The sequence below is a fragment of the Notolepis coatsorum genome (genome assembly GCF_963971535.1).
Source record: "Notolepis coatsorum genome assembly, chromosome: 12".
Classification (NCBI taxonomy): domain Eukaryota; kingdom Metazoa; phylum Chordata; class Actinopteri; order Aulopiformes; family Paralepididae; genus Notolepis; species Notolepis coatsorum.
Window position 1 is genome coordinate 68,281,837 of NC_140176.1, and position 15,719 is coordinate 68,297,555.

Genomic DNA, 15,719 nt, shown 5'->3' on the forward strand with positions numbered 1-15,719 from the left:
CTCATTAATATGGATTTGTCTGCCCTGGCCGGTGTAATTCAATGATGACAGGTGATCCCAGCAGCGCTATGGACTGACGTTAGGCCCTTTGGCTTGTTACCCTAGACTGGCCCTGTCTGCGGAGGCTTCACGACACGCTCCACTGAACTGCAGTTGGTCTGTGAGGCGGATGGCAGGGAGGAAGGGCCTCGCTGCCATGATTAAGCTCCCCACGTGGCAGTTTAGATACATGTCATCCATCCTACTACGGCCCTCTGGGTTTCTGATGGGCAGATAGACAGACGGACACAGAGGCACAGACGGTCTGAGAAAGTTGGAAACTTCTGCCAAAGCTTTGTCTGAGTCAGTGCCTGCCGCTTCCTTCCCTCTGGTGTCGAGGTGTAGTGTTTACCGATTGTTTCCATATATTTTCCCATTGATTTTACTTATCAGTACTGACTTGACTTAAGCCTTTGCACTCCCTGCGGAGCATAGGCCACTGACGATTTATTTCCATGTTGCACGGTTTTTGGCCTCCCGAACGATGTTGTGCCACACCCTAGATTAGATATATTATGTGTCGTGGAAATATATTATCATGTTCTTATAGATCTGTGTTGAGATATCATGTTATTGAGATATCATGTTATACAGCTTGACTCTCAGTATGACCAGCTTGACTGGTTAATGTGTGTATGTCTCTTTAAGAACACTCTGACATCCCACCAGTCATAACAAAGTTGTTGTTGCTCCCAGTGACTGAGAACCATTTTTGTTTACCTTCATCATCATATCTGATATTATGTTATGACTGACAACTGTGTATTTAACATATGTCTGAAACAGCACTCTCGGTCAGTCTATGGCCAGACGCTAGTGGGTTAACATATTGTCTCTGACTATAGACTGTCCGTTCATACGTGGCCACGGTGAAATAACCTTTCTTCTTATTGTTAATAAACTTTCTTCTTATTATTGATAATGACTCAGAATGATTTGTAAACGGCTCATCGTTTAGTCCTTTAATATTTCCCATTACATATGTTTCATACAAACCTCAGCATTCTCCGTTAGTGTGTTTAAATAATGAGGAACAGAAGACAGAACACATCTCGTAGCTTATCAGAATATCAGAATCAGGTTAGGTTTAGGTTTACTTTATTTGTTCAAGGGGGACAGTGTACATTAATAAAACATTTTATAAATGTAAATGCACCCAATTTTAGCCAAAAGACTAATTTCCATTGGCAGTCCCCCTGCCAGAAGGTACAGGCTAAAATCCTGTGTAAAAAAAGGGTTAGCAATAAAAACAGAATAAAATCAAGATAAATACATTAGAATAAAAACACAACAAAAGCACATAGACATAGTAGGGATACAGGTCACAATACAGTCATGGACACAAGGACAGAGCACATCATGACATATTAAGAGACCCAGACATAGACAGACGCACCATATCCACACACACATATACACATACAGACACCTCAGTGTTGACAGTTCTGGTTTTCAATGAGCCATTCCCTAACCCTGCACTTGAATGAATGGTATGATGTGGACACTCTAATTGTTTGAGGAATTGAGTTCCATTGGTGGGATGCTCTGTATGAGAAGACGGCCTGGCCAAATACACTTTTTTTGAAAGGGATTGTACAGTCTCTCCTTGCCGCACCTCTAGTGTTCCTGGTTGAGGCAGACTTGAGGTTGATGAAACCGGACAAAGGAGGAGGAGCCAATCCACACTTTATTTTAAAAACTAGACAGACGTTTTGATATAGGGTCAGGTTTTCCCAACTGAGTAGATTATATTTTTTTACAGTATGTGATGTGGGAAAGAACCATTGAATGAAAATATAGCTTTGCTGCCTCTGTTGAAAGGAAGTTTCTTATGTACCTGAAGTTTGATAGGCTGAACTTTACCTTATTGCAGACTTTTTTTTATGTGATTTTTGAAGCTAAGGTTTGGTTCTATGTGTAATCCTAAATACTTATATTCTGATACTACCTGTAATTTCTGACCGGAGATGAAGATATCCTGCTCTGCAACTTCTCTGTGGCCCTTGGAGAAGAACATACAGACAGTCTTAGAGACATTCAATTGTAAACAGCTGTTCTTAAGAATCAGCTTCTATTCTGTTACAGCATAGAGGAGTGAGCAGCATCATCATAAATGAGTCATTAATAACAAAAGAGGCAAGAAAAAGGAATACAAAAATTATCAGCATAGCAATGATAAAAAAAAATACCACTAATTTACAATGACTAATTTACAATTTACAATACAAAGGTCACAATGTAGCATGGGTGTAGTCAAGTGTATGCAAAACAGTATTGTGTGCAAATCAGTAGCAGAGACAGTGACAAAATAGCACTGTATTACTAATAGCCGGCCGGTAGTGTTATGTGTTCATGAGTCTGACTGCCTGGGGGAAGATACTGCTGGTCCGGGCCTTGAGGCTGCGGTACCGCTTACCGGACAGTAACAGCTGAAACAGTTTGCGGTATAACTCGAAGGATTGAAGGCTTTCCTGCAGCCAAATTGGTCGCCGCTTATCACAAAGTCTGTGATTGTTATATATTGTAGTGTTGGTTGTTGAGCTGTGAGTGGAAGAATCCACCTGCGGCGTCCTGTGGTTCGTTTAACGGCAGTAAAGATGAAGAATCCACCTGCGGTGTCCTGTGGTTTAACTGCAGTAAAGATGAAGAATCCACCTGCGGTGTCCTGTGGTTTAACTGCAGTAAAGAGGACAGAAGGACCACAGCAACACACTCTAAATAGTAATGAAGCCCTTTCGACTGACGGAATGGGTGCCAACCATCTGGGGAATTGGATGCAGACCCCACAAACATTGCGTATTGTGTAAGTGTACATGTTTGTACCCCTGCCGTGTCATCGGTGTGTGTGTACAGAGACAAAATAGCGGATGTGTGGAATATAACATGTTTATCCGTAACCCTTTCTCTCCGAGATGTGAAGCTTCTTCAGTCGGGTCGCTGCATGGGGAGCGATTCCTTTCCTCAATAACCGCACACCACTGAATGTCTGTCGCCTAATAAGGCTTTCAATGTATGAGTGAGTGCAAGGAACGGGTTTGATTGGAGGAGAAGCAAGTGTTTTATGCATAATTAGACACAACATGTTCTTTTAGTTTTTTTCCCGTTTCGTATAAGCTGTTCCAAATAAACACACTCGTCGACATGCTAAATGCAGGCAGCACAGGGAGCAAGTGTATGGACAAAAGGAGCATTTGCATGCTTGATGAATCACTCTGTAGGTCTCTCTTCCTCTATGATGCAAGAAGGTTTCTGTTCACACACACTGAATATAAAGCAAAACCCACAAGTGCTTTTTATTGTTGCCAAGGCAACACACAGAACAATTTTCTGCAATCTTCTGAGAGGGATGTTATGAGAGTGGAGCCTCAGCCCATATCGACACCTTGTATACCACAGGAATCGCCGCCTGCCCCGGTATAAACACAGGCAAATATTTTACTGCATTGTGACGTAAAATGGTATCCAAGTAGCATCCCCTAGTTACGTATCTACAGTGTGTACCTAGGCTAAAACGTTGGTCATATTCTGTTAATCATGCTGTACAGTATGGGTATATAATCTCTCACACTAACCTTGCCAGACATTGTCTCACAAGAACGTTGGAGGAAGTGCTTGATTTGAGAGCCAAGATTTTGTACATCTTTAATATTTACAACGCTTAGTCATCAAGGCGCATATTAAAGCCCTCTGTAGAAAAGCAGCATTTTCTCCTAAGGCACAATCACCCACTTCCCACTAAGCTGCGTCAAACAGATAAGCTTCTGGAGAGATTGACAAAAAAATTAATACTCCCCCATCGCTTTGCCTGCTGTGAAATCCTTTTGATCAAAAGGGTTTTAAGTAACCGCTGCCTTTTAAAAAATGTTTTTTTTAAATGACGTACATACAGCCCACAGATTTGGACATGTTGTTTCAGATTTAGTCAGATGTGCTGACTCTTGCTGAGGTTTCTGCAGGGGGGGAAAGTCATTGTCTTCTCTCTTCTGTGTGTTTTCTCGTACAGCTGTGTAATGGCGGCTCCGTGACAGATCTGGCTAAAGGCATGCTGAAGAGAGGGGACAGAATGGACGAAGCCATTATCGCCTACATCATCCACGAGGCTCTGATGGTGAGGCTGGTCGCTGAATGGATGAGTCTGTGTGTGTGTGTGTGGGGGGGGGGGGGGGGGGGCACTGTCTGGAACACCCTCCTCATGTAAATGAAAAGCATCTACAAGTTTAATTTAAACGGGGTGATTTTTTGTTTATATTTGACAAGTCGTGGAAGTAGTGGTAAATGGTAAATGGCTGCATTTATATAGCGATTTTATCCAAAGCTCTTTACAATTTGTTCCTCACATTTTACCCATTCACTCACACACTCACACACACCGACGGCGGAGGCGACCATGCAAGGTGCCAACCAGCTCATCAGGAGCAATTAGGGGTCAAGTGTCTTGCTCAAGGACACTTCGACATGCTGCCCGGGAGGAGCGGGAATCGAACCGGGAACCTCCGGATCGGCAGTGAACCCCCCCCCCCCACACACACACACACACGCACGCACGCACGCACGCACACACACACACACACACACACACACACACACACACACACACACACACACACACACACACACACACACACACATTGATACCTCAGATGAAGAACCATATAACTCCGTTTTAAGTTTAATTATCCAAAGATGGTTGGTTAGAGTGTTGTGTGTACATTTGTGGTTAAAGACAGTGGTGAGAACAGTACTTTCTGGTGATATACTGTGAATAACATTCACGTTTTGACTCGCATTTTTTTAAAGGCAGATACTTGTATTGAATGACTGTTAACCCCTTGTGTTCCAGGGGCTCAACCACCTGCACATCAATAAGACCATCCACCGAGATGTCAAAGGAAATAACATCCTGCTGACCACACAGGGAGGGATCAAACTGGTGGACTTTGGTATGCTGCGTGTGTGTGCGCGTGTGTGTGTGTGTGTGTGTGTGTGTGTGTGTGTGTGTGTGTGTGTGTGTGTGTGTGTGTGTGTGTGTGTGTGTGTGTGTGTGTGTGTGTGTGTGTGTGTGTGTGTGTGTGTGTGTGTGTGTGTGTGTGTGTGTGTGTGTGTGTGTGTGTGTGTGTGTGTGTGTGTTTTGTGCGTGTCTATATCTATGGAAATCGTGATGTCTCTCTCTAGAGTCTCTACCAGACACTGTGGATTACGTAGGTGGGTCAAATACATTACCTTCAATCGCATGCCGGGCTAAATTGCTTTCCATTTATTTTCCCGGAGTAGCTGGAATACATTTGAACAGCCCTGGGAGGTGGCAGGCGGTGCCATTTTCATTAGACACAAACATGTCTTCCACTCTGTGCTGATTGTTTGCTTTTTGGGTTTTCTTAACCAAATGAGGCCCTCGCGCACGGCGCACCACAGCATGGCCCCTTAGCAGCAGCGTGAGTCAGAACCGGAAGCCTCACCCTCTTTTCTTTTAAAGGAAACACGCCGACATTCTGGGAAATGCGCTTACCGTCTTCTCCAGGGTCAGACGAGAAGATGGATACCGATTTCCTCTCTGTGTGTTCAGTAGAAAGCTATCCGGCTGCAAGCTAGCCTATAGCGTAGCAAGTGAATGGAAGCGGATACGGATCACCTCGAGTTTTAAGCTATAGGCTAGTTGATCCGTATCTGCTTCCATTAATTTGTGCTGAGCTAAGATAGCTTGCAGCCGGATAGCTTTCTACTGAAGGCACAGAGAGGAAGTTGGTATATCTATCTTCTTGTCTGACTCTGGAGAAGACGGTACAAGTGCATTTCCCATAATGTTAGCGTGTTCCTTTTAAGATATAGCTCCATCAAAATAAAACAGGAAAGCAACACCTTTCTTAAAAGGCCAAGTCAGGATGTTAATGATTTATTTTGTTTGCGTAGCCAGACCTCTCCCCACACTATGTTACACTATGCCAGCGCTGGAGAGAGGTCTGTCATGAACATATTATCATTTCAGTATAGGGGAAAATACTCTGGCTTGTTTGTATTTCTTTAAACTAGGGATATCCGATATTATCGGCCGATATTGGCATAAAAATTTGATATCGGAAAATATCGGTATCGGTTTTCAATTTTTTTTTTTTTATTTTATTTTTTTTTACATTTATTTAACCTTTATTTACCCAGGCAAGCAAGTAAGAACACATTATTATTTTATTTATTGTCAAAGTATGCATAATATTGTGTTAATTACACAACAAGAGATATGTAATGTTAATTACCTGAAATTATTCAGTTTTTTGGGGGGGGGGAAACCCTGCATATATCGGTATCGGTTGATATCAGTATCGGAAATTAAGAGTTGGACAATATCGGTATATCGGTATCGGTAAAAAAGCCAATATCGAGCATCCCTACTTTAAACCAATCACAATCATTCCGGGCAGTGCTCAGCCCAGGATGCTTGCAAAATAGTGTTGCAGATAGTCGGTCAATGTCATGCTTATAGCCACAGTCTATATCCTGTGAGTCAGATTAATGTTTTTATTAATGAAGCACGAGAATACGTCTGCTAAAACTAGCATAGTGCAGAGACTAACATAGTCCATCCTATGTGAATATCGGACACTGGTGAATCAATATCATGTTATTCATATCTGGAATGGATGACAAACATCATGAGGGTTGAAAAAAAAAATACTAGATAGATAACAAGACATGCATTTCAAGTTGCTAGTATTGTTATGTTCAAGCAGTTTAGCAGTTAAAGCACTTAAGCGATTTTAAGCATATTAGTGTGCATGAGCCACAGAAAGTTGCATAATCCATCATGCAACACATTATATAACAACTGAGTACCTACCCACTGGAATGCTAATACGCTGGCCACACGCCACGTGGAGAACAAGGACTCAACCCACACACAGCTAGATGGCGTCGTCGTGGCCAATAGAGTTTCCACAAACATTGGACACAGTGGTGGCTACTTTAAATCATTTTAATTCCACATCACGACATCTATGCTGTCGCAGGCGTAATAGAAACATCCGTTATCGCTGCAGAATATAGTAGGAATTGGCTTGCGGGACTCACAGAAGATAATAATCCTATCATGTGTGTGTTTGTAACGCGATAGGGACCCCAGCATCACAACTAGCATCCACTCACCTTTGTGCAGATATAGAGCTTCTTTTCATACGTATATTTAAAAACAGGGATTTTTATCAGGTTATCCGCTGTTCCCGTGGCTAAAAATTGAAATGTGTGGCCGAGATATGGAGGGTATCTGTGGAACTGTGTGTGTGTGTGTGTGTGTGTGTGTGTGTGTGTGTGTGTGTGTGTGTGTGTGTGTGTGTGTGTGTGTGTGTGTGTGTGTGTGTGTGTGTGTGTGTGTGTGTGTGTGTGTGTGTGTGTGTGTGTGTGTGTGTGTGTGTGTGTGTGTGTGTGAAAAAAAGAATGAATTCAGCTGATAGCATTAAGATTATTACTGTCAGAGCAGCGGGAGGAGAGAACTCTGAGGGAGCAGCAGGTCTGACTCCGGTTGTCGTCAGGCAGCAGACGGCTGACAGTTGCTTTGAGAATCGATCGCCGTCCATGTAGAGATAAAAGAGAAATGCGGAGAGGGAGTGAGGAGTACAAATAAATACCGTAAAGTCAAATAAATACTGTCACGTTTACTGCAGTGGAGATTTAGGGGACAAAGAAGAGCGGGGGGGGCGTCGTGACGAAGGAGGGGGGAGGATCTCGGGGACACGTGCGCGAGCACTGCGTCATGCGACTCAGGCTGATGGGTTTTTTCATGTGGAGGGGAGAGGGAGGGGGGGGGGGGCGCACGCTACGCTAAGCAGCTGAAGAGATAAAGCCCCCACTGTGACTCATCATCGGAAGGGGGGGGGGGGGGGGGGGGTGTGAAGAAAAAATTTACGAGAGGAACCCGAAATAAAATAAAAAGAGCAGGGAAAGAATGACGGAGGCCATCCTTTTCAGACCGCTCATGAATATTCTAATTATCTCTCCGGTGGTAATTAAGTGTGGCCCCCGTCGGGGCCCCCCGCTCCTGGCCAATGCAGCGGAAACACGGGGACCACTGGAGCTTTTAACCCTTTGACCGCCGCACTACCAACACAGTTAACCCTTTCACTGTGACGATACACAGAAGGTTAACCCTTTCACTGCCACACGACAGCCGGTTAACCCTTTCACTGCCACACGACAGAAGGCGACCGTCGGTTGTGTGATAGTAAAGGGTTAACCTTCTGTCGTGTGGCAGTGAAAGGGTTAAGAGAGGCTCTTTAGACAGATGTACCCCCACCCGCCACCCACACATACCAACTATAGGCAGATATGTGTGTGTGTGTGTTTATATATATATATATATATATGTGTTTACGCATGTCGGACTGCATGTGCGTGTGTACGCGTGTAACAGTTGAGGTTTATCGGATTATTTTGCAGTGTGGGTTGTGTGTTAGTCCTGTGGTTTTGTGGCATTGTGTGTGTAGTATGTGTATGGGTGTGTAGTGTGTGTGTGTGTGTGTGTGTGTGTGTGTGTGTGTGTGTGTGTGTGTGTGTGTGTGTGTGTGTAGTATGTGTGTGTCTGTAGTGTGGGTGTGTGTGTAGTATGTGTGTAGTATGTGTGTGTATGTGCGTGTATTATGTGTGTGTGTGTGTGTGTCTGTGGGTGTGGTATGTGTGTATGTGTGTGTAGTATGTGTGTGTCTGTGTGTAGTATATATGTCTGTCTGTGTGTGTAGTATGTGTGTGTCTGTGTGTGTAATATGTGGGTGTGTATCTGTGTGTGTAGTGTGGGTGTGTGTGTAGTATATGTGTGGGTGTGTGTATAGTATGTGTGTGTCTGTGTGTATTATGTGTGTGTGTCTGTGTGTGTAATATGCGTGTGTCTGTGTGTGTAGTATGTGTGTGGGTGTGTCTGTATGTGTTTGTGGGTGTGTGTGTGTATAGTATGTGGGTGGGTGTGTGTAGTATGTGTGTGTAGAATGCGTGTTTGTGTGTGTATTATGTGTGTGTCTGTGTGTGTATTATGTGTGTGTAGTGTGTGTGGGTGTGTCTGTAGTATGTGTGTGTCTGTTATGTGTGTGTCTGTGTGTGTAGTATGTGTGTGTCTGTGTACTGTGTAGTATGTGTGTGGGTGTGTCTGTATGTGTGTGGGGAATGCGTGTATGTGTGTATAGTATGTGTGCGTTTGTGTGTGTAGTATATGTGTGTAGTACGTGTGTGTGTGTCTGTGTGTGTAGTGTGTGTGGGTGGATGTGTGTAGTATGTGTGTGTCTGTGTGTGTAGTATGTGTGTGTAGTGTGTGTGGGTGGGTGTGTGTAGTATATGTGTGTCTGTGTGTGTAGTATGTGTGTGTCTGTGTGTAGTGTGTGGGTGTGTGTAGTGTCGGTGTGTGTGTCTGTCTGCACATTATCCTAATCCCTTTTGATGTTTGCCACAGAACCGTTGAGAATCTCGTTGAGTTTTTTTTTTCAGGGTCTCAGCCACAGAATCTGAGAATGTTTTTGAGGTGGTAGAAGGCAGACTTGGTAACGGATTTGATGTGGGAGTGAAATGAAAGTGTGGAGTCGAGGGTGACACCCAGGTTACGGACTTCGAGAGACGGGGAGATGGAACAGCCGTCAACGTGGAGGAGGAGATCTCCAACCTTCCGGAGCAGTGCTTTGGGGGCCACAACCATGAGCTCGGTCTTTTTGTGTTGAGTTTGAGTAGTTTGGTTGACATCCAGGTTTTTATGGCGTGGAGGCAGTTGACTAAAGACTGTGGGGGGAGCTGGGAAGATGGTGAGGTGCTGAGATAGAGCTGAGTATCATCAGCATAGCAGTGAAAGTTGAGTCTATAGTCCATGATCTGACCGAGGGGGAGCATGTAAATGGTGAAAAGTAGGGGACCCAGCACAGAGCCTTGGGGGACACCGTGGTTGACTGGGGCCGGGGGGGGGGAGGATGAGACGCTGACAAACTGAGATCTATTTGCGAGATATGAGTGAAACCAAGACAGAGCTGTACCGGTGATGCCAAGGTTGTCGGAGAGGCATTTGAGGAGGACTGAGTGAGATATTGTATCAAACGCAGCGGGAGGTCAAGAAGGATGAGGAGGCTGATGTGTCCGGAGTCTGCAGCAAGGAGGAGGTAATTTGTGATCTTGATGAAGGTGGTCTCTGTGCTGTGATGTGCTCGGTAGGCTGACTGAATAGGTTCGTAGAGCTCATGGTTGGACAGATGTTGGTGAAGCTGGGTGGCGACTGGACTGTGTGACTGTGTGACTGGACTGTGTGACTGTGTGACTGCTGTGTGGCTGTGTGACTGTGTGACAGCTGTGTGACTGTGTGACTTCTGTGTGACTGTGCTGTGTGACTGTGTGCTGTGTGACAGGGGTCCTACTAATCACCACAAAGTACCACAAAATACCCCAAAGTACCACAAAATAACCCAAAGTACCACAAAATACCCCAAAGTATACCCCAAAATACCCCAAAGTATACCCCAAAATACCCCATACCCCAAAGTACCCCAAAATACCCCAAAGTACCCCAAAATACCCCACAGTACCACAGAATACCCCAAAGTACCCCAAAGTATACCCTAAAATACCACAAAGTATCACGAAATACCCCAAATAACCTCAAAGTTCCCCAAAGTATACTTCAATGTACCACAAAATACTGGCTCAGAGGTAGAGCAGGTCAACTAAGGATCATATGGTCAATGGTTTGGTCAGTGGTTTGAATCCCAGCTCCTTCTGTTTACATGCCGAAGTGTCCTTGGGCATTGGCAAGACACTGAACCCCAAATTGCTCCCAATGAGCAGGCTAGCACCTTGTAATGGCATCTGGCTGCCATTGCTCTGTGAGTGCATGTGTGAATTGGTGAAGGAGAGGCAATTATAAAGCTCTTTGTGCAGGTAGGAAAGCGCTATATATGTGCAGTCCATTTCCCATTCCCAAACCACATATTTTTTAAAGACATTTATTTGGGGTATTTTGGGGTATACTTTTGGGGTATACTTTGGGGTATTTTGGGGTATTTTGGGGTATACTTTGGGGTACTTTGTGGTGATTAGTAGGACCCCTGTATGACTGTGTCACTGTGTAACTGTGCTGTGTGACTGTATGACTGTATGAATGTATGACTGTGTAACTGTGCTGTATGAATGTATGACTGTATAACTGTATGAATGTATGACTGTGTAACTGTGCTGTGTGACTGTGTGCTGGCTGGCTGACGGTGCACATGGGCGGCTGGTCAAGGGATACAGTACATGGCATGAACACTGATCTCTTTGGATTGAACTGGAGTCACGACTCAGCATGTTCCTTGTCAGATGTTTATTCTACATTCTCTCTCTCTCTCTCTCTCTCTCTCTCTCTCTCTCTATCTCTCTCTCTCTCTCTCTCTCTCTCTCTCTCTCTCTCTCTCTCTCTCTCTCTCTCTTTCTCACTATCTCTCTTTCTCTCTCTCTCCCTCCCTCTCTCTTTCTCTCTCTCTTGTTATTATATCTACCCCGCTCTCTCTGTCTCTCTCTTTCTCTCTCTCTTCCTCTCTCTCTTGCTCTCTCTCTTTCTCGCTATCTCTCTATTTCTCTCTCTCTCCCTCCCTCTCTCTCTTTCTCTCTCTCTTGTTATTCTATCTACCCCTCTCTCTCTTTGTCTCTCTTTCTCTCTCACTCACTTACTTTCTCTTGATTTCCATCGTTCTCACTCTCTCTCGCACGCTCTCTTTCTTCACCTCTTTGGAGAGAGACACCTCTATATAGGATACCCCCTCTCTATCTCTCTCTTTCTCTCTCCCTCTTGTTATAGGCTTTGCCGTTGAAATAATTTAGTGTTGTTATTGAACCTGACAGAAAAGTTAGATAGTGAATATGTAACCCAAATGAAAGGTAAAATGTAGTCAACTACTGCCAAGGCGTGTTTACAATTGGCTCTCTATTCAAATGCTGTTCTTGAAATGCCCTGTTAAATCGCCCAGGGGTTACATAACTATTTGAAATTCAAAGCAATCCATCATTTGCTGAAAAAAAACAAAGCCATCAGAGAGTGTGTGTGTGTGTGTGTGTGTGTGTGTGTGTGTGTGTGTGTGTGTGTGTGTGTGTGTGTGTGTGTGTGTGTGTGTGTGTGTGTGTGTGTGTGTGTGTCAAGTCAAGTCAAGTCAAGAGTTTTAATTGTCACGGCATACAGGTATACAATGAAATGCGGGTGGTCTTGCCCGCAACGATGTGCAATACAGTGGTACATATAATAGAATCAAAAGAAGAAACAACATTGTGCAGTAACAGATAGCAGGTAACATGGAGTGACATCTCGGTATCTGTACATAGTTATTTACAGCGCATGTGTGACATGCTAGTTAGCTTTGGTAGTGCAATACCCTGTTCCTGTTATTCTAATTTAAAGTGTCCTTTCCTTTGGCCATAAGTGTGCGTGTGTGCGACATGAGTGTGTGCCCGCTCATGTTAAAGTGTTAAGTGGCTGCTCGTGTGTGAGCGTGCACAGTGTGCGTGTCGTGTGTGTGTTCATGTGTGCTTGTGTGTGGACAGTTCAATGTTCTGAGCACTCAATGTACATTGTTCATGGCTCTGATGGCCTGGGGGAAGAAGCTGAGCCTAAGCCGCTCTGTCCTAGTAGCTGGGATTTGCAGGCGTCTGCCTGACCTCAGCAGCTGAAACAGGCTGTTATTGGGGTGGTGAGGGTCTTTCATTATCCTGCAGGCTCTGGATTTGCACCTCTTGTTGTATAGAACCTGCAGGGGGGGTAGTGCAATACCCGTGGTACGCTCGGCTGAGCGCACCACTTTCTGTAGGGCCTTCTTGTCCTGTGCCGTGCTGTTTCCATACCAGGCAGTGATGTTTCCGGTCAGGATGCTCTCTACAGCTCCTGAGTAGAAGGACTGGAGTATCTTCCCCGATACTCTGAACTTCCTTAACTGTCTCAGGTGGTAGAGACGCTGTTTCGCCTTCTTTACTACTGTGCCTATGTGTGTTGACCATGTCAGGTCCTCTGAGATGTGGACCCCCAGGTACTTGAAGCTGCTCACCCTGTCCACGGTAGCCCCGTTTATCATCAGTGGTGTGTGTGTCCCCTGCTGTCCTCTCCTATAATCCACGATCAGTTCCTTGGTTTTGCCAATGTTCAGGAGCAGGCTGTTGTCCTGGCACCAGCGTTCCAGTACCTCCACCTCCTCCCGGTAGGCCTTCTCGTCGTTGTCCGAGATCAGCCCCACCACCACTGTGTCATCTGCGAACTTCACTATGGAGTTGGAGCTGAACTTGGCCACACAGTCGTGTGTGTAGAGTGAGTACAGCAGGGGGCTCAGAACACAGCCCTGGGGGGACCCGATGCTCAGGGTGATGGTGTTGGAGGTCTGACCCCCCACCCTGACCGCCTGGGGTCTTTCGCTCAGAAAGTCCAGTACCCAGGCGCTCAGGGCGGAGCTCAGACCTAGCTCGATCAGCTTGTCCACCAGTCTGGTGGGGACTATGGTGTTGAACGCTGAGCTGTAGTCAATGAACAACAGTCTCACATAGCCCCCCTTCTGACGGTCAAGGTGCGAGAGGGTGCTGTGCAGTACCTGGGAGACCGCGTCGTCGGTGGACCTGTTTGTCCTGTATGCAAATTGCATAGGGTCCATATCACTGGGGAGGGAGGCACAAATGTGGTCCTTGACCAGCCTCTCGAAACATTTCATGACCACAGAGGTGAGTGCCACCGGTCTGTAGTCATTTGGACATGCTGGGGAGGGTTTCTTCGGCACAGGGATGATGGTAGACCTCTTGAAGCAGGCAGGGACCACTGACTCCGCCAGTGATTGATTAAATATGACGGTGAACACAGGGGCCAGCTGGTTGGCACAGGTCTTGAGTATACGTCCTGTTATGCCATCTGGGCCAGCAGCCTTCCTGGTGTTCACCTGCATAAATGCTCTTCTCACACTGTGTGTGTGTGTGTGTGTGTGTGTGCGTGCATATATTTGTTTTTGCACAATGTCATTGTAGTGACAGCTCTATTGCTGGGTTCCACTGAGATTCACTGAACTCACAAATATATTCTCTTTGACAGATTGTCATTCTTACCATATGAATGTTAGGCTCCTTGTTTTGAGAGATGCCATGGAAAATGATAAAGTAATTCAACAACATGTTTATACGGTATATCCTAGATGATCCCCACTGAGTGTATACAGTATATCCTCTCCAACATGAGAAATCCACCATTTGGAAAAGGTGACATGTTTACAAAATGTCCTGAAAGTAAAACCCTATTGAATTAATAATATTGAGGCTATATGCTACTTTAAAGGAACATGCCAACATTATGGGAAAGGCTCTTACCATCTTCTCCAGAGTCAGACAAGAAGATAGATTTGGATAGATACCTTAGCACATGAATGGAAGTGGATACGGATCACCTAGCCTAGCTGCTGGCCAAAAACACATCTCCCAGAGTTTTGTGCTAGCTGATCCGTATCCGCTTCCATTCATTTGTGCTAAGCTAGGCTAGCTAGCAGCCAGATAGATTTATACTGAACAAGAGGAAATTGGTATCTATCTTCTTGTCTGACTCAGGAGAAGACAGTAAACTCATTCCCCATAATGTTGGTCTGTTCCTTTGATACATCTGCTTATAGAATACTTGTGTTTTTGATGACAAAATCATCTGTAGCCTACTTTGTAAATTATTGAACAATGAAAAAATAAAAAGAGGCCCCCCCAAAGTGGATGTTGCTTTTTGAAATGAGCCCTTTCATGTAGTGAGGGCTTTGTTGACTAATAGCAATATGATTTTATTGACTACTCAATGACTCCATTATTGGAACCTCTTTTCACCAATACCAGAACATATTGTGAACATCATTGTGATACTATGTGCTTTTTTCCAGGACATAATTCATTCAGCATGAATCAAAAACACATTATACAATGGCATGCAAATTTCTTGATTCTGATTGGCTGAAACAGTCAAGTTAGACGTTGTTATTTCGTATAACACACTCCCTCCCACAACCGAATTACTTTTTTTTTCTGTCTGAATTAATCCGCCATAGATAGACAAATGGAAGTATGAATAGCTTTTGAACGAATCCTCCAAAAAAGATACAGTCAACTGGAATATGTTAGTTCGTTACACATATGTTGGATTATGTAATTAATTTGTCATGACCCATTGTGAAACAAAAGAAAAATCGCGGATACATTTTAAATTTTTTTAACAGATTGCAGAATGGGTACAATACAGTACAGCTCAATACACACAATTGTTAAGGGGATGCAGACCAGAGAAAGACTTTCGTCTTGTTTACATCAGGGTCCCCCATTTTCAATTCATCATAACAGTATATGACATACATGACATACAGATAGACAGTACTGCTACATCTATACATTTATGACATAACAGATTTACAAATACAGTACTGTTTGTGATACAAAAAGAGTCTAAAAAAGAGAGTATATACATTTGACGAAGAAACTGTACATTGGAGGAGGTTGGGTAGGTGGGGTGGGGTGGGGAAACTGTACACGGAGGTGGTTGGGTGGGGGGGGGGGGGGGGGGGTTGGGTAGGCGGGGTGGGGGGGTAACTGTACATTGGATTATCGACGAAACCTTACTTGGTCCCAAGAAGAGGGTCTCGTGTATTATTGGGTTAGGACATTTACTGTACATTGGAGGGGGTTAGGTTAGGACATTTACAGGGGCCAGT

At 44.6% G+C, this 15,719-nt stretch overlaps 1 protein-coding gene across 1 annotated transcript in view; it reads left to right on the forward strand.

Moving 5' to 3' along the window:
• Positions 1-15,719, forward strand: part of myo3a (myosin IIIA) — a 214,712-nt gene that overhangs the window by 76,752 nt on the left and 122,241 nt on the right. Inside the window, exons 4-5 of the mRNA XM_084326257.1 lie at positions 4,043-4,147; positions 4,880-4,979. Coding sequence (XP_084182383.1) covers positions 4,043-4,147; positions 4,880-4,979 — 205 coding nt within the window. The remainder of the gene's footprint in view (positions 1-4,042; positions 4,148-4,879; positions 4,980-15,719) is intronic.